At 38.4% G+C, this 19,960-nt stretch overlaps 1 protein-coding gene across 17 annotated transcripts in view; it reads right to left on the bottom strand.

Annotated features, from left to right (window-relative positions):
* Positions 1–932: 932 nt before the first annotated feature.
* The window catches only part of LOC18444730 (uncharacterized), a 39,153-nt gene continuing 20,125 nt past the window's right edge, over positions 933–19,960 (bottom strand). For 7 of the 17 annotated variants that reach the window (XM_011628949.3, XM_011628950.3, XM_088866368.1 and 4 more), the window contains 6 exons: positions 12,840–12,922; positions 10,304–10,425; positions 4,011–4,175; positions 3,088–3,181; positions 1,290–1,491; positions 933–1,193 (listed from right to left, as the gene is read on the bottom strand). In XM_011628949.3, coding sequence (XP_011627251.1) covers positions 1,161–1,193; positions 1,290–1,491; positions 3,088–3,181; positions 4,011–4,175; positions 10,304–10,425; positions 12,840–12,922 — 699 coding nt within the window. In that variant the 3' untranslated portion in view covers positions 933–1,160. Of the gene's footprint in view, positions 1,194–1,289; positions 1,516–3,087; positions 3,182–4,010; positions 4,176–10,303; positions 10,426–12,839; positions 12,923–15,059; positions 15,126–19,960 lie in introns of all 17 variants that reach the window. The other 10 variants (XM_020673862.2, XM_020673864.2, XM_088866365.1 and 7 more) reach the window with 3 other exon arrangements.

The raw sequence follows: 19,960 nt of genomic DNA, 5'->3' as shown, positions 1-19,960 counted from the left end.
TAGTATTGAAGATATTTTTGGATTAAAAAATATTTAATAAATATAAGAAAAGATATATTCTGACCTAAACCTTTTTTCTTTTCTTTTTTTTTTTTTCCAGTGAATAAGTGGGGAGAGACCCCTACCCTCGGTAGGAAATGAGCCTAGAACTTAACATTGCAAATAGCCACGCGTTTAACCAATTAAGACGAAGCTCTTTTTCAAAAAAAATGATAAGTTACTAGAGATTTGAGCCCAACCTTTTAGTGAGAATAGAGTTAGAAACCTCGTCGTGAGGCTAGGCTTGACAATACTAGCCTGCCTATTCCTAGATAGATATGCACCTTACTATTTTTCTCAACAACCCAACTCTCCAAAACAACTGCCCCACATCCTCTCCAGAGATAAGAGTACGCTTTATTATTGCAATATATCTCCGCCCTCTTAACTGCAAACCTCAAATCACCGGATTGGAAATATTTTAGATGAAAGATAATTTCAACAAAAGGCAATGCAGCTAAAGAGAAGAGTTGGAAGATCCCATCCTTCTAAGCATATCATCCCTCCAAAACCCTAGCAGTCAATTCTCCTTCGACACCCAGCAATCAATACTACCCGCTGATGCCTCACCTTTACAAACTTTTAACACCGCCTTCACCCTACCCTTTCTTTCCCAACGGGCGTTCTAGCCTTGCCTCCGTTTTAATCCCAGATAGAGAGGAGAAAAGTAATAGAGAGAAAGGGGAAGAAAGGGATCAAAGCAGTAGATAGAGGAAGGGATGAAAGGAGAGGAAAGATTTGATGGGGAAAGGGAAGGACAGTATAGGAAACAGAAAATTCGTTGAAAATCAATAAAATTAAATCAATTATTGACTTTCTTTAGATGAGAGAGTTCAAGATGGACGATGCAAAAGTCTCAGCAACTGGCACATGTACACAGGATCATTCCCCTATTTAAGTCAAGAGCTTAAAATTGCCCCTCATTGGATTTACTACAACCCTATTATAACATTTAGAGGATACAATTGCCCATTGCAATAAATACACAAATATCATTTAAACCTGTGAACAGTATTACTGAGGAACTACAATTGTTGCAGTCTTGATAATGGCAATTCAAGCAACATGTACTTGAAGTATTTTATACGCTTTCATTCCAGCTGAAAGCTGCCAATAAATAATTAACCTTCTCGTTGATCATTAACATCTGTAACCTGTATAATTCAAACACTCCATCAAGTTATAATTGCACTGTAATTCTATCCCCATGGTTATAACGAAATTAATCTTGTTCTTGCACAAGATGGTACCTGCTCTGACTGCTGGTTTTCTGGTTGATAACCAGCTTTTGTGAAGTCCACTACAGTGGATGCTAATTCTGACCGATGAGAGGAATAGACATGATTCGCTCCTTCTATTATATGCAGTTTATGGTTCGAGATTAGCTTGTCGAACTCTAGAGCATCTTCCACAGGAATAATTTCATCCTTTGTGCCATGAATGGTCAAGACTCTGGACAAGATTTTTCAATCATTCCTATGCATTAAATGGAGATTCAAAAAATGAATAAAACATAAAAGATCATGATTGAACCAAACAGAATTACACTTAAGATTATATTGTAAAGAATCTTTACTAGTTCTGCTTTCCTATTAGTCTAAAATTTTTATGATACATGTGACACGAGCACTAATGCCACTCTCTGCCTCAAGTTTTTTAAAGCTCATTGTTTTTTGTTTGGCCATATCAACAAGCACATCCCTACACGCTATCAAAGATTTACTTTGTTCTTAGTAGATCCATCGGAACCAATCATATTGTAAATCCATCCCATCCTAATACTGTTTTTAAACGAATTTACTCTAATTCAAAATCCTGTAGAGTCAAACATGCGTATAACAAAAACAATGTAGGCCAGCATAGTCCTGTCTAGGTCCTCTTCTAACCCTAATATATGATTAGCAGTGCCACTGTTTCAAGTGGAAGAATTGCCACTCATGCAATTTACAGCCGTAAGTGGATTAAGATGATTCTAGATATGCCCACATGCCTGCTTCATGTTCAACATAGTTTCCAATTTTCTCTTCGTTGGATAGTTTACCCATTACAGCTCCTATGGCGTGTAAAGGATACTCAGTGTCGTGACTTTGGTGGTGAACTTCATACCACTGCAGGTCATAGGGAATCAAATCTCTGAATAAAACTCATTGGTTTACTAGTAAACTGAGAATTTTGCAACCTGATCTTGAAAGCCAATCTCTATGTATTGGAAAATGGGTAATTTATTTATGAGGATAAGCACATAATAATATCATTCATAGGCTAAAAAGTTGGCTGCCAGCCAGGCTCTCAAAACACCTAGGCATTGCCCTAGGTGGGCAGTCTAGGCGATCTTGCTCCTAGGCACCCAAGGCGGTGCTGGTGCCTCAATGCAACTCAGTCGAGGGTGGAAAAAGGCCTTATGCTAAGGGAAAATAAGGTACCTTTTTCCGATGAAAACGAGGGAAAAGGGCTTTGGGGGCCATTATAGCCCCCAAACCCATGTACACCAAGTGCTGCCCAAAAAAAGGGGGGAAGAAAAAAGTGGAAGCCCTTTTATAAATTAAACAAATAATTAAGGCCTATAAAAATGGTTAACAACTTCAGACCCTTCTCTCTTGCTCATAGGCCCATATGGCCTCTCTCATTGTATGAGAAGAAGAAAAACAACATGACATCCAAGTGTTTGATACGTGGCCTCTCCCTCTTTCACACAGTCACACACATACATAGACACACATACGGACCCATATGCTCTCATTATACATAGAATAAAAAAAGAAGATGACAGACGTGTTCGAGGTCAGGCCGCCCGCTCTCTCATGGACTCATATTCTCTCTCTATCTACATATAAAAAGAAGAAAATCTCCAAGTATTTGATGAGAGACTTCTCTCTCACACATACGGACCCAAATGCTCTCTCTCTCTCTATTGCGCATGTGTGTGTTGATCTTGTTAAAAATCTTTTATTCAGTTATGCGAAAACTAAACCAAATCTAAACTGTATGATGCTATTACAATCACATAGGATACATAAAAGGGCGCCAAAGAAAGAACTGGAATTGAACCTGCAATGTTTAGCAATCATGGGGGTAGCTACACTCATATCTGTATTTAGGCGATCCATCAAGCTTTCTTCTGTAACACGGTAGTCAAATTTCCCTACAAGTTTAAACAAGAAAAGCAATCAAGGACTTCATCAAATGGTTTGTCAATCACAATGAATCAATTTATAAATGTAAAAGAAGTGAATGAATCTGATTTCCTTGTAATGTATATCAAGCAAGTTATAGATGAATGCCCATGCAACTACTGTGAAAATTAATAGCCAGAACATGGAGGTTCTTCAAAAGAAAAATAAGGGCATATTCGTATGGGAAGCGTTAAGAAAAAAAATAAGAAAGAAATAAATAAATTAAATATCTGCACAAGATGGGGCACACTTACGAAGTAAAGAGCTTTATAAAAATTATATCCAACAAACTTGCAAGTTTTAAGATGCCAATTTGGGAAAACTAGTGAGTTGATTTTCTGATGCTGTAGAACTGTTTGGCCGTTCTATAAAACATCATAAGTCAATTTTATTTGCCTATAATGCCTGTTTGGCCCTTATATAGAATGTCGAATGCTTATCTTGGGTTCAGTTTAACTTCAAAAGTCTAACCTTGGAAAACAAGCAATTTTAACCATGTCAATGCATTGACTATTCTTTTACACATGAATAAACTGGACTTCTGAAGATTTTATTCATGATTCGATCATCCATCAGACAAAATTTGCTCATACTTCCTTATTATCAAAAATGGATTTCATAGGTGAATCAAATTATGAATCCAAGTGTAGTTCAATAATGCTACAAGTAGGACATTGAGAGAAGTTTCAAACAAAATTTTTGCAAATATAAGAATGTATTTTCTGTATATTTAAACACTCATTTATACTATGAAGAAATTCCCTTCTCAAGGACTCTTTCATGATAACAAGCACTTACCATTCCTGTCTTTGACATCAATAAATCCGCTGTTCTTGATCTTTTCCATGAAGCCTTTACCTAAGCGACCCTCAATTCCTTGACGCAAATCAAAACGCCCACTAACATTAACCACAGTGTCAACATCATGATACTTGGAAGCATATAAAAGCACTGCATTTCCTCCTGCAACAGAATTTACAACAATGAACCCATCAAACATGCAAAAAGTAAACAAGTCTGTGCCACACAAGAATCTCATGCATAAACCAAAAAATAATGGATTTAATATAACTATTATTGAACCGTTTAGCCATGATGAGTAACGCAAGTCAGAATAAAGAAACCATTTTATGTGAAACACAAGAGTCTCATGCAAGAAGCTAAAATCAACAAACATAATAGAACCCTTATTTAGTGGGAATGAAATATTCCACAATAGAAGGACCAGATGCCAATCCAAGAAAGAATAGATAAGTGAACTCATTCCAATTGTCAAGAGTAACCAGTTACAAAAAAATAATAGATAAATGGAACAGGTCTCCAATCTTAAATCCAATCCCATAATCGTCATTAATACAACTTGTGAGTAGAAATAGATCACATCAAAAAACATCAGACCCTAATAATGTTCAATTAAAAAGAATGGTATGCATCAAATAATATATAATACAAGTCATACAACAAAGAGGATTTAGGGAAAAAAGAGACATGTAATAAAGAGGACAACAACAGGAGAAAGGACACCTTAGTCCCTATTCACACATGGGGAATATTGTGAGCATCTTATGCTGAACTCGATAAACAGAAATGAACAAACAATCAAAGAAGAAACAAGAAGGCAGCAATGAAGATGGAAGTTGTAAACACCGCCCCCTAAGGCATGCACATTTATAATAGGCCAGGAGAAAGGCCACTCCCAATTGGCATTGAGATTCTCTCTTAATTCGGTAGGGGGGCTTTTCTGAGGCACATGTTGTAGGAGGTCATCCACTTAATGTTATGGAGTGTTAAGAAGGGCTTTCGAATGCCTTACATAGCTCAAACGATGGGTCGTATATAGAGGATCACAGATACCATTTCTGGAAAGATTTGCGTTTTGGATATTCCTCGCTGGAAAAGTATGGCCAAACTCCTTGCAAGCAGCCTCCAGCCCAAATACTTCAGTGGAGGCATCTTATGAGGTATTAGGGGGTGTTGTGGGGGCAGGAAGGTCAAAGTATGGAACCCAACCTTTAGGAGGGACCTAAGCGATTCTGTAATTCAGGAGCTCAATATTGCAGTCCTTTTTGTTCTTTTCTCTGCTTTCTTTTCTTTTATTATTTTGAAAGCATCGACTGTATTTATATTATGCATGAGTTACATAAATGTTGAAAATGGCATCCCTGAGGTTCAGTGCTCACTACAGGGTAAGGAATCACAAAGTTGGGCCTATATAAACTGTGGGATGTACACTCTCATTGTTCCAAAAAAGTGTAAGATGAGCCCTCCCATGAGTAAATGGACCAAAAACCTGCTACTCATTACTACTTTGCCTCCCTGTTGCACCTTCCTTGGGTAAGAGAATCAGCAACGTCGTTAGCCGCCTGCCAGATGTGTTGGAAGGTCACTTCTATCTGCCTACATAAAGAGAATAAAAAGGGACTGTAATCTCCAAGGACAATGGGCAGTTTTGGACGCCCAACTGACAACATTTTAGGAGTCTCCCTCAACTATAAGCCCAGTACCTGTGCTCCAAGAGATTGGAACCTTTTGATGGTTTCACCCACTGTCGAGACAACAATACCCTGAGAATGACATTGTGGTCTTTCCGTGTTCATCTCTGAAGACTCCACCGCAGCCTGCAGGACCGGAGTTCCCCAGGGAACAGCAATCCACATTTACGTGTGAACAGACATCCACATGTTCTAAGTTTCCATGTTCACTACAGCTCCCTGGCTAGAAGTAGTAAAAACAGGGTGATTTGGTCACCAATAGGATCAGGAAGGTTTTCTGTTTCCTCTTTCAATCACTCCCAATTCCCTTCTTCCCCAAACCTGAGCATTAGCGCCATCAAGAAGAGCACATACAGTTGATCAGCAAAGGGTAGTACAACTGTCAAACAGATGCATCATCTGAGAGGCAGCAGAAAAGACCTCTATTCATCTATTCCTGCATTGTATGGCAGCCAGATAATTCTGGGGTTTCCTGCTTCAAGCTTCTGACTGGTAATGGGAGATTCCTAAAACTGTCCAAGAACTTATTTGTGCCATGTATTCTCCCCCTACCCTTCAGCAGGCCTAATCCTTCGAAGAGCCTCAGCTATGGCTGCAATCTAGGTTATTTTCCTAGAGAACAATATTTTTGAGTGCTCAGGGGGAAGAGGGGGGGGGAGCAAATTTACAAGCCATCCTCAATAGAATGAAGGCCCCAAAAATCATTGGGCTGAAGGAAGTAAACACCTCAAGCATTTCTAAGTGGAGGATTCTGAGGCAAACTTGATGGCCGTCCTGATCTTCAAACCTACCAGGATTTCACAATCTAGTCTTTCGAGACATCTGACCACTCAATGATGCTCAATATTGATGGTTGCTTGCACTTTAGGAAACCCAGGGATCAGCTGGCTTTAGGGGAATCTAGAGAAAAGCCTAAGGCCAGGTTCTAATGCCATTTTTAGGCTACATTGGCATTGTCGATTCAACAATGGCCAAGTCTGTGGCTCACCTTGAAAGACTCGAGCAATTATACTCTGCTCGGGGAAATTCCTCAATTGTCAAAGGAATTTCAAACAAGTTATTCTTTAGGCATCTATTATGTTTAATGCCCAAGGAGATTAGAAACTATTTGACACCGTATTTGACCTTTCTAATGCAAGTAACTTTCCGCACACATGGCCTGAAGCCAACACATTCCACTGACTCACTTGCCAAGGTGGCTGCAGTGGGTGGCAATATAGGAAACAGCAGGCTGCAGTTTCCACCTTTTTTGATCCTGTACCCTAGGGTGACCAGCCCCAATTTTTCCTGTCAGTGAGTGGAGTACTCCCGCATTTTTCTTAGTTCACATGTATGATCCAAGTACTCTGTATATGAGATGCCATTTGTTGGTGTCATACAGATCTCACCAGAGTTAATGTTCTCAAAAGTCTAGTCCAAGGATTATGAGGTTTTATTAAGAATGTCACAGGAGAAGTACAAAAAAGGATCTGGATAGTGACAGATGTCATGGTGGAATCTCATCGACCCCCAAAATACAAATATATCAACTCACACTGCAATTCTCCAAAAACTCCAATTCAGCATTCGCTTCCCCAAGTATATGGAAAGAAAGATACATCAACATGCACTTGCACTTAGATTACAGTTCTCCCCAAAGAATATGCAACAAACAGAAAGGTATCGAGGACTCTACACATGCTCTCCATAATGAGTCTCTACTCTACCAAAACAAAGCATATGACCAAACATGTTGGCTTTAGCTTCCACACAGAACAAATCAAAAAAGGTGACGAGTCCCAAATAAGTCAACAAAGAAAAACCCTTGGCATCTATAAGAAGTCCCTCAAGAGCCTCTCAGCCCAGGATTCCCATGGGAAATTCCATAAAAGAATCATAGATTTTGGTTTAGATAAACTTTGGCCGCTTCTCAAGGAAGCTCATGATCCTAGATTCACCACCTTCAATTCTCTAGAAAGGAGCGAATACCCCTAAATTTCAGCCTTGTAATGGCATACAAATTAGCCTTATTCAATGTAATTATATTTGATTCAGATGGTTCTTAATTTTGGCTGGTGAAAATAAGCACTATGGCTCCTTGGCCAATTTAGGGGAAGACTTACGACTTTTTTTAATAAATAAAAATCTCATAAAAAATTAATGTCAAGTAGGCATTTTTCAAATATATTTCAATATATCGGATATATACTTTCCAAAACTTTAAACATATTGAAGATATTTCTTACATTTTGAATTTTTTGATATTTTAAAAATATTACTGGTATATACAGAATACCGGGATTGGATTTGTTAGAGGCCCAAGCCCAAGATTTCAGCCAAACATTGGCCTGCTGATGGAACCTCTCTAACAAACCTTCTTTGTGGCCCTTAGACCTTGAAAATATAAGTGAATATGCCCCACATGAACCAACAATGATTCATGATAATGGCGTACACATTGAAAGCAGAATGAAAGGGAATCAACAAATGGACTTAGAATTCTCACTGTACATGATGCACCTGTTGTTAACGTAGCACCTCTCCCCTGAAGGCAATCCAATACCTAATATTACCCATACATGATACCCATACATGATAGCCATCCACACAAGACCATAAAGTACTGACTCAACATGATCACCCCTAAGAGCCCTGTAGAAGGATCCTGCCAAAGAGACCCCTTGTGACTCAAGCATCCCAAGCCTCTTGTCCATGCCTCTTACTGGTACATAAACATCATCAACGAAACCCATAAGGGCCACAAATACCATCAACTAAGAATACTTGATATCTCTTGGAAAATGGAACACTCCAACATATACCCTCTCAAAATAATCTAACACCTAGCCTGAGGATCAATAAGAAGCCTGAAGAGTGTAGGGTAGGTGATTCAACAATCCATCACCACACGAAACAAGGGACCAAAATCTGGTAACCCAAGATATGAACTCAATCCACACATACTACTAGTCGAAGTACCCTGTCACAGGCAAGATATCTCATACTTCACATAAATCACAGCCATCCACAAGCCTCCATAATCCTCCACAAGTACGTAATAACAACTCATTATTGAATCACTTGAATATCTTTAATACAAACATCACCTTCCCTCATTACAACATTCAAAAGGAAACTCACCTGCGACGCTAGCAGGCATATGAAAAGAGAAAGCAAATAGGAAAATTGGCTAATAGTTGCCTTAATGAAGGTCATTTTGTGCCATAGTCTTCCAAGAAGCAAGTCAGCTGTCCATTTTTTGGGAATCGAGTCATATACGCCATTCTTGGTTTTACGAATGTACATGGGAAGTCCCACAAAATACAACAGAGACACTTGGAAATCAAATCTGCTAGCCAGTGTTCTTGAAGAACACACACACAGATGGTGGTTTAGAGAGGAGAATTTGAGAGGGAGATAGAGGTATGATAAAGATTGCCAGACAATTGAAAGCTTATAAAATGGTGGGATTTGAGGGGGTTACATGTTAAATTAGGCTTTGGCTGAGAAAAAGAGTGATTGTTATATAAGCACTTACATCTGTGTTCTATTTTGTTTTTTCCACTTTTGTCTCGTATGATATAAAGTAACCAACGGCATGTTCAATTTTCAATTTTGAGTTAATTCCCAATTGAAATTACCAAATTGAATTTTTTGCAAAACCATAAACTAAGTTTACTCTCTTTCCACTCCACAGTGAACGAAAAATCACCAAGTAGGTTGGAATTGTCCAATCCGATTCAGAATCAAGCAAACACCAGTTCCAGATGCCCACAAACCGGTGAGTCACCCTGCTTTACAAAAATTGTCCCTAGTTCAATGTAGTGAACTAGGCATTTTCATCTAAAATTCATGAATCAGGCGATTTTTCAAAATTCGCCTGATTTTCCTGTATTGCATCATTGACTCCAGCATAAAGCACAATTTCCCTTTTTATGCCATTTGATTGGTTTCTCTCTAATTTTAATCCATTTTTCTTTCAAAAAATCTTGATTCCAACAATATTTCACAAATTCACATGATTGACACATTTGTTTTGCTCTTGCCTTGGTTTTTGTTTTGATATGGGTTTCACTTTGAAACCTAGCATTTGAGAATGATATCTACTTGGTCACAGTTTTAGGAAAAATGAAAAAAATTTGCCTTTGTGAGTTTTGATTTTCAAGGAATGCTTGTCATTCTTCAAGTTGGGTTTTGAGCTTTAAATCCAGGGTTTAATGGTTTGTTTAGCAGAGATCAAGGACAAAACAATTCAAATTTTAGCCATGTAGGTGATGGAGTAAAAGTGCGACGACCAGATTAAGATACGACCTCTATGATGTTCCCACTCTCTGGCTCAGCATCACTATCCATCAGGACTTTGACTAATGACCCGATGAAGTATGACTTCCTCTGGATTCATGGTATAGTTCCCTTTGCAAAAACTTGTCCAATGAACTTCTTACTTGTCCAATGAACTTCTTACTGACATCACAGGATGCTCACTCAAACGTAAGTGATGAGATACCAATGCAACCTGAAGCACCCATAACTGACATATGCATCACATGGTATCTAACTTACTAATATGACAAACCATACACATACCAACAATGTTCACGTTAAACAACTGGAGATCACCTTTACTGTGCCCGATAATAGCTCTAGTTTTACGTTGAGCCCCAGAAAAGTATTCAACCACAGAACGCAAATCCTCCACCTCTTTCCAGTAATTTCCATATTGAAATGATCCTTCACTTTCCCTGGAAAAGAAATGTCCTTGACATCAGTTTGATTGATCTCTACCCAGGCAAACAAAAGGCACACCTAGCATTTCTGTAACAACCATGACTGTTTTTGCAAGCATGCAATAATGTGAAAAAAGCAATAATTGAAACAAATATATTTTGACTCAGAAGTTTGAAAATCCTTTGACATGGCACCTAAATTCCCAGAGCTACGAGTACAAATCTGTCATAAATCAATGTGTTACTTTGGTGTACATAATTAGGATTTTTAGATATTCTATTATTTTTATTTTCCAGCTTTCAAACAAAGCAGTCTGCTTCTGCTTTTTATTAAAAACATAAAAATAAATGTTCGGTCATTTATCTAATTTTTAATTATTTTTTCATGCTTTATAGAGTGGTTGAGAGTCTTATTATCATATATTGAACATACACTTTTCCAGATTTCTTAAAAGTTTAAAGACATTGCACTACTGTATAATTCTTCCCAAATTTCCACGAGTAGCAGCTTTTGCAAGTCTGCTAACTCCTCCAAAGTTCAACTCTATATAAAATCACCTTAGTTCCCAGATGCTCTCATCCTCAATGACTGAGAGCCGCTGGAGAGAGGATGTAGAAGCTAGATCTCTAAGGTCAAGAATTGACTACAGAGGATCCTAATCAAGCTTTTGTATCAACCAAACATCCATATGCAAAGGACGATCATTGATGGACTGGCCATCATATTTTTCTCTGTAGCGCAAATCTTATTTATTGAAGACCCTAGGCTTTCTTCAAAAGTAAACCTACGGAGAATATTGTTACACTTACAATCTAGAATATATGAACCACAGACCATAGTCCATGCTAAGAAGCTTATTGGCCAACACCTAATCCATGATCTATATCTCAAAGCCCCATTTACGGGATTGATAATCTGTTTTCCACAATCCATTCCAATTAATTTATCGTGGGATATGCACAGGAGATTTATTTTTATAATAGACAGAGAACTAGAAGACTTTGGCTCCCTTGAGGAAGTTTTCTCTCTCTCTCTCAACCCATGACCCATGGGATCACAATCCCATAAACGAGGGATCGCATCCCCAAGGAAGACCCACTCATGGAGCATGGAAAACTAGTTTCGGAGCACGTCCATCCCCTGGGGATTGAAGTGGTATGCTCCAAACAATGAATGGTATGTTTGCCTTGTGGACAATCTTAGAAACTGTATATAGCCGAAAACAAAGGCTAAAAAAGTTATAAATATGTCCTCAAAAAACATTAAAAATGGGAAACGAGGTTGACAATGAACAAATCTACCCCATGATGGATAGGTTTCCAAATTATTCCTAGGTTGAGAGTCTACCAAGTTATTCCAAGGTTGAATATGTTGATCTTTCCTCACTCAGGCATGCTTTTTCTTCCTGACTAACTGCTCAGGAAGATAGTTATCGACGAATTAAAATGTATGTTATTAATGATGCTTTGTGAATTTTCTTATTATGTGCATTAATTTTCTATTTTTCCCCTTTTGGATTTTTCTGAATTTTTCAAGCTAAAAATTATTTTTTTAATATCCATCTTCTATGTACTTTTTTCCATATCACTTAGTCTTTTAATGATGTTTATAACTCTCTTTTTTTAATAATTTTATTATTTTTTACAATTTTCTAGGTTTATTGGCAATTTTTTAGCCCTTTTTGGGCTCATGCAGGACTCAGCACCTCCATTTACACTCGTCCCAAGTTACTTGACTTGGGCAGGGACCAAGTCCCACGCCAGAGCGGAGTTTTTTTAACATTGTTTTCTCTTGAGCGACAACAATACTTTAGCCAAAGAAAACGGTTTCATCTGGATGTTCCCACTAGAACAGACAAACATAATGCAGAGAGAGATAGATAAGTTGGAATAGAGGGCAGGCCAAAGAAGAGATCATAAGTAGACTATTTCATCAACCATCAAGTGGAACCAAATCAGTATTTTTCAATTATGCTTAACCAAATTGCCAAACCATTGGTAGCCACACGCTGCCCATCGTTAACATGAAAAAATTTCTATAACGTAATAGAGTGTCAGTGAAATCTCTCTCTCTCTCTCTCTCTCTCTCTCTCTCTCTCTCTCTCTCTCTCTCTCTCTCTCTCTCTCTCTCTCTCTCTCTCTCTCTCACACACACACACACACACACCTCATCCGCATATAATAAATAATACGGTCTGTTCATTTTGCTGCCTGCTTTTTCTATTAAAATATAGAATATTTGAACATTAAGATAACCCATTTTATTTTTTGCAAGCCATCAAGAACGGTTCTCATAGTCCACATGAGAACGTTCATTTTAACACCAAGACATAATCATAAGATACGACATGCATTACTAAAGGAACATAGACATCCAAAGACAATAAGTGAAATATTCACAATACCCAGTGAAAGAAAATGTAGTTTACCCGTTTCCTGAGAAATCAAAGCGAAATGCACTGATTCCTTCTCTAGTTAAAGCTGTTGTGAGGGCCTTGATGGTACTGTCATCCTGATAAAGGAAATGTTTCAAGATCCAAGCTTAAACTATGACATATTAATAAAATGAACTAACAGCTACTCCAGTAAAAAGAGTAATCAGCCCACCATCCCAAAAAAGAAAGGACCCCTGCAGTGGCAGGATGATAAGAACTCACCAAACAAATTGAACAGCAGCAGCATAATTAAAAAACATGAAGAAACCAAACTGCATGTCAAAAATCCATAGAGGATTCAATAATCTCCACTTAAACAATATGTGCCTGCCAAAGATGGGAGGCATTGAATGACATATTTCACAAGAGGCCACCTTTTTCAAGTTCTGAAAGATGTAAGGTAGCAGACAGTTGAAAGAACTTAGCATATACATGTTGATCAAACTGAAATGGTTCATGAACATAAAGAACACCATAGGCAAAATGATGCCTACGAGGTGATACATTTCCAATGACATCAAAAGTATATTTGTTATAGATAATCATATTTAAATTTATTTCATTCAGTGAGAACATTTTTTGAATCAAACTCAAATATTTGTACAATGATACTAAAGGTCACTACTCTAGAAATAATATCCACTAATGATTATTTTAAATACTAAGAACTAACAGTAAAACCATACACTTATTGGCCTTTTTTTATGGCAAATAACTTTATCTAAAATTAATATATTTTGGATAATATTATTTTGTTCATTGTTTGCTACATATCTTGTATTAAGTATAATATTACTTAATTACTTAACGTTTTTGGTGATTTCCAAATATTTTGAGCTATTCCTGGCTGAAAATATGTGCCGCCTAGGTGGCACATCGATAAAGGGAGGCCGAGGGCTGAAAAAGGCCATCACCCAAGGGGGGAAAGAGTTTTGGGGAGCAGTCTTGTTCCCCAGAACTGCTCTTGTCTATGTTAGAGAGAACTCCTCTTGTGCATGTTAGCGAGAGAAAAACTCTAAAATACCTTAGCATTTAATATTTTTCTCAAGATCGAAAAAAAAAAAAATTCAACTTTTTCGATTTCTTACGAAATCAAAAGAAATACTTCGTGATACTTTTTGGAGCTTGAAGTGGTCGCATATGAGGCCTTGGTGACCAAAGATCACCGCTTTGGGCCAATATTGGTCTCATTATGAAAAGGTTAGTGCATTACAATACTTGAATTAGGGTATGGTATTCGGATTTTTGTATAATGTATTATAATTTGAATCATTTGATATTCTTTTGTGAATATTCCCTGGTATGGACTTTGGACCTATAACGAATTCATTTGAAATGCTTAATGCAATGCGTGTTATGTCTTCTTGTTTTTTTTTGTAGGGATATTTTTACATGTTCATAGATAGAATATTTTCTGAGTATTTAACGATTTGGGCTAATATTTTTTTTTTCTGAACATGATGATTTGGGCTTATATCAAGTGAATAGTTTGAAACTTTGAACTAAATTTATATTTGGTGCATATTTAGATTGCAAAACCAAATCCTATGGATATTAATATGATTATAATGCCATGATCATCATATGTTATCTGATATTAAGTGATTATTTTTTAAAATTGATATCATATTATGTGATTTTTGTTAGATTGGAAAACCAAATATTACATAATTTTTTTATTTCATTTGGTTATCAAATATTATGAAGTTTATTTTTTGATTGGTTTCCAGTTCCTTTCCACATATTTTTAGTGTTCCTTTCTAGTTTGTTTTGTTTACTTCATAGTCTTCATTTAAAGCTTGAATTTTTTCTTAGTTTTTTTTTCTTAGTACTTTCATCTTGTGTACTTTTCAGGTATATGAGTAGGTGACACCTTGTGAATGACTGTGACTCTGTGAGTTGTGCTGTAAGTCGCATATCGTAAGTCATGACAATGCCTTCAACTAGATCAAGTAAGCAAAGTTATCTGGGTTGGAAGTAGGGATCTTGTTCAAATCTCCTAGACAAGAATAGGGTGGAGTCTAAGTTTTGCAAGAAATCTTATAATACGGGTATTAACAGATTAAACAAACATTTAGCTGGCATTAGAGGGGATGTGGTCCCAAGCGCTCTAGTGCTAGCAGAGGTAGGGAGAGAGATGTTAGAGCACATGGAGGGGGTTAAAAACAAGAAAGAGGAGGTGAGGAGAAGGCTTGGAAAAAAGAGGATACATACTTTGAGGTTAGATCTTCTATTAGGCCAGCCATGCATAAGGGGCCTCAAAGAAGGGTGCCTATAGACCTGCACACACACCACCCCCCCCCCGATCCTGAGATTTTATCATGCGAAAGGGGGCAAACAAGTCTGGAGAACCACACAAAGAAAGAGGATAAAGTAAAGGTAGCACAATATGTGGCCAGATAGTTCTATTTGCATGCATTTCTTTTAATGCTGCTAAATTGAAAGGCTATCAAAATTCAAAGTCCAGACTATGTTGGAAGCAGTTTGTCAATTTGGGACAAGGTTTAGGGCCCCAATTGCTTATGACCTAAAGGAGCCATTGCCTAGAAAAGAAGTTGAGCTTACTAATAACTTTTTGAAGACCCAAACGAATGAATGGGGGATATACAGTTGCACAATTATCATGGTTGGAGTGATAAGAGAAATAAAAGCATTGTGAATTTAATGATGAATTGTCCATTAGGGACAATGTTCTTATGGTATATTGATGCTTCCGACAAGTCCCATGATGTGACCTTCATTTGTGACTTAATGGACCAATGCATAGAGGAGATGGCTGAGAACAAAGTGGTCCAAGAAGTGACCGATATATGCTCAGCCAATCTGGCGGCATCTAGATTATTGATGGCTAAAAGACCGCATATTTTTTAGTCACCTTGCACAGCACACTGCATCTTGCTCGAGGCGATTAGTAAGAGGAAGTTGATGAAGACAAGCATCAAAAAAGCCAAGGCCATCACAATCTATACTCTATATATACAGTCACACTCAGGCAAGAACATGAATATTATATTATGCTTTGTATTACTTGTTTTGATTATTCTGAATACATACACGTTATGTGATGTCATTGTAAGTTTGTAACTTATGAAAATTTATGTTGGCCAAGTCTTAGCCATTATTAAGAAGTACATTGGGGGGTAGAGACTTGGTGACAGCTGGGGTGACTAGATTTGCCACCTCGTACTTGTCGTGCAATCTTTATATGAGCAAAAGGAAAAGCTTAGGTTAATGTTTGCGTCTAAGGTTTATAACAAGTCCAAGTGGGCTAAGAAATCAGAAGGGTAAAGTAGTCATGGAGATTGTCATGGACTCACGATTTTGGATCAAGGTTCAGTATGCCTTATATGTTTTTCGGCTATCAATAAAGGTACTCAAGATGGTTCATGTTGAGAAGAAACCCACGATGGGTCACATTTACAAAGCTATGGAGGATGCCAAAGAAGAGATTAAGAAAAATATTGGGAATGATGAAGCTAAATAAGGAGAATTTTTGAAAATTCTAGAAAATAAATGGAATTACCAGCTTGGGAGGCCCTTACACTTAGCAAGGTACCACCTTAACCTTGCTACTTTTATACTTAACATAAGATACATAGCAAGGAGTTCATGGAAGCAATCAACCAATGAAATCTCAAACTCAACCCCGATCCTGAAGTCCTAGGCAAGGTCACAATGGATTTAGATAAGTATAGGTTCTTTATTAGGTCTCTTGGAAAGGAGTTGGCAATAAGGCAGAGAAGCAAGATCGCTCCTAGTGAGTTTAGCTTCTTTATGACTTCATGATTTGAGTATTAAATTTCAATTTCACAAATACCTTATATACTTCTACTACATATGAAATAGTTGCATGGTGGACAAGCCACGGGTAAGCACCCCACATTTGCGACAAATGGCCATGCATATATTGAATCTGACTTGCAGCTCGTCTGGATGTGAACGTAACTTCAGCACGTTTGAAATGGTAATTTTATTTACTGAGAAGGTAGTTAGTTTATTAGCCTAACCTATATTATGTTTCTATAAATTTTAATTGTTCATTCGACATTTATCTAAATGAACTTGTCTTCATTCAGTATAAGCAAAACCTACAAGAGTGCCATCAGGAGCTGGAGCACAAAGAAAGGGAGGCTATTGAAGTTGATGACATGAATGATACTAGTAACTGGCTAGTTATGCTAGGGATGATGAGGTATTCCCTAGAGAAGGCTTGACTTAGGGCCAAGTTCGTGAGGCTGTTGGGACACCATTGAGCCTCATGCATCCACTTGATCTCAATCTCAGAGCCAAAGGGAAGGGGGAAAGCAAAGGAGAAGGGGAAGAGGTTGATGGGATTGAGAGAGGAGAATGAAGAGGATGAAGCAAATCCAGAAGAGACAAGGGATTATGTTGAGGAGGTTGTGATGACTCTGATGATAATGGCATGGCATCATCATCAAGTTCTATGCGGAGTGGTGATGACATAGAATTGCCATTTTAAGTAGAATGCCGTTCTAAGTTATTCGGAGTGGTGATGACTAATGACATAGAATTGTTTAAGACTTTTGATGGTTGCGTTATTAGTTTATGTAAATGTAAGATGACATTTGAGTTTTGTTGCAATTTGATGGTGTTTGTGTCTCCGTAATTATTTAATTTTGTATTTTCAAGTGCTTTGTGTTACTCTATCCTTGTTCCTAGGCGCCTGCCTAGGTGGGTGCATCTGATTTCTTGAGCATTCCATGAGAATGACTAATCAGAGCTTGAAGAAGAGAACCTTTCCACAACTGAGGGATGCAGCTCCACTTACTAACCAGGGGAAGGACCTCAAACGTACCCCTTGGGGAGCATCCAATGCATGCCTTGGAAGGATTGGATAGAGGCATCCAGTAGATGTGCCTGAGCTCTCTAGTCGTTATAACTACATGACTTCTTAGATTAGCTTGCTAGTGTTGAGACATTTTTCGCATGGAAGGAGCTATCCGAGCATAAGAAAGTGATGTTAGTAGAAGGTGATGTTAATAGCCACCCAGATGTAGGGGCGTGCCATCATCTGAAGGCAGCAACTACAGGCCAATCGCTTGTGGAGAAAATCATGAGTTAGAGGAAAATGACATGTTTGAAGGAGTTTGCCCCCGTCGTTTACACCCAAGATCCATACCAAAGTTCCACCACTTGCGCCGGAAGGAGAAGAGTGTGCAAGAATACACAAAGGAGTTTTATCTGTCGATGAGACAAAATGAAATTCATTCAAACAATGATCAACTTATATCCCTCTATGTCAGTGGCTTGAAACCCTAGATTCAAGATGAACACAACCTACACAGGGCAACCAATATTTATGAGGCGTATCAATTTGCCTTACAGGCTGAAGCAAAGTTGAAGAGAACTGTTGTTCTCTTCTCTAACTGAGGGTCCTCCTCAATCCCCAATGGCTTTTGCACTAATTTAAGGCAGTAGGAGCCAGATGATTTTGACCCAGTATTTGGGTGACAATTGAGGAAAAACTGGCTATGAACAAGCCTTTCCAGGCTCGAGATCAGAGCATTAGGTGTTCCAAATGTGTTGAATAGGGCAACTTCTCTTTCAAGTGCCCCAAGAGCCAAGTTGTTGCACACCTTCGAGAGGCAGACGAAGAGTACGAGGGGGATATTGAAAAGGAGCATGTTTATGATGGGGCAGCCTATTGATGTACCAAAAGAAGCAACAGAGTTGTACCCAGATGAGGGAGAGTTGCTCACGATTAGACAATATTGTCTGCCCCAAAGGTAGTTGAAGAGTCATGGTTGCAAATAAATATCTTTCGCACCAAATGTGTCTCAAAAGGCAAAGTTCGCGCCCTCATCATCAATCAGAATGCGGTGTCGTAGGAGATGGTGGACAAGCTCAAATCGAAGTGTGAACAACACCCTTAGCCCTAAAATATCCCCTAGTTTAAGGTAACAAACCCATGTTAACCATTATTGTTTGGTCAATTTTACCGTTGGGAAGTCCTATAAGGAGTTTGTTTGGTGTTACATATGTATGTCACATTTTGTCAAGTCACCCATGGCAGTATGGCCGATCTTCCACACGCCATGAGTGACACAACACATATACCATTTCCAAAGATGCTGTTAGCATAACCCTGCAACCCCTGAAAGAGGATGCCCAACCTGAACATAAGGGGAAAATGCGATCATTCTCTCCATGAATCAATTTCCGGGTGACAGCCAAGAGCGCGTGTATGCTTAGTATCAAAAGAGCCTCCTCCTCCTACTGCTATTCTTACAAGCACAGAGCAATTGGTTGATGAATTTAAGGATGTTATGCTGCCCAGTGTTTGCCTCCTAGCGTTATATCAAAACTTGCAGGCACCAGTCTTCCAAACCTACCCCACTACCACATAAGCCCGAAGTAGCATGTTGAGTTGCACCAGTAGGTCTCCGAATTACTGAATAAGGGGGTTGATTAGGGAGAACATGAGCCATTGCGCTATTCTTGCCTTGCTAGCACCTAAGAAGGATGGATCTTGGAGGATGAATATGGCCAGCAGGGAACTACGAAATACCACTTCCCATTTCCATGACTTAATAACATGCTTGATATGCTAGCAGCCTAGCAGACTCAAAGATCTTCTCTAAGATTGACTTAAAGAGAGGATAACATCAATTTCGAATTCACCATGGTGATGAATGGAAAATCACATTCAAGATCCCAGGAAGGGTTGTACAAGTGGCTTGTCATGCCATTTGACAGTGCAATACCGCGAACACCCTCATGAGGATGATGAACCAAATCCTCAGGCCCTTGATTGAGAAATTCATAGTAGTGTATTTTGACAAAAAAAAAAAAAAAAAAATTACTAGAAAACAAAATTGTCTGAGCCCGGGTTCGAACTGGGGACCTCTAGTGTAGTTTGACAAAAATATTGTTTACAGCTGCACTAACGAAGAGCACTTCGGCCATTTCAGGCAAGTGTTTGAGGTTTTGTGAGATGACAACTGTTTGTAAATATGAAGAAGTGCTCCTTGATGACAGACAGCATGATATTCCTGGGATTTACAGTGGCAGCAGAAGCAATTAAGGTGGACCAAGACAAGGTGCAGGCTATTGTAGAGTGGCTGATGTCAAAGACCGTAGGGGAAGTTAGAAGC

This window comes from Amborella trichopoda, chromosome 5, assembly GCF_054954075.1.
Source record: "Amborella trichopoda isolate Santa Cruz 75 chromosome 5, AtrichopodaSantaCruz75HAP2 v2.0, whole genome shotgun sequence".
In the NCBI taxonomy this organism is placed as follows: Eukaryota; Viridiplantae; Streptophyta; class Magnoliopsida; order Amborellales; family Amborellaceae; genus Amborella; species Amborella trichopoda.
Note: the sequence above shows the minus strand (reverse complement) of the source record. Positions and strands in the feature narration are given on the sequence as shown.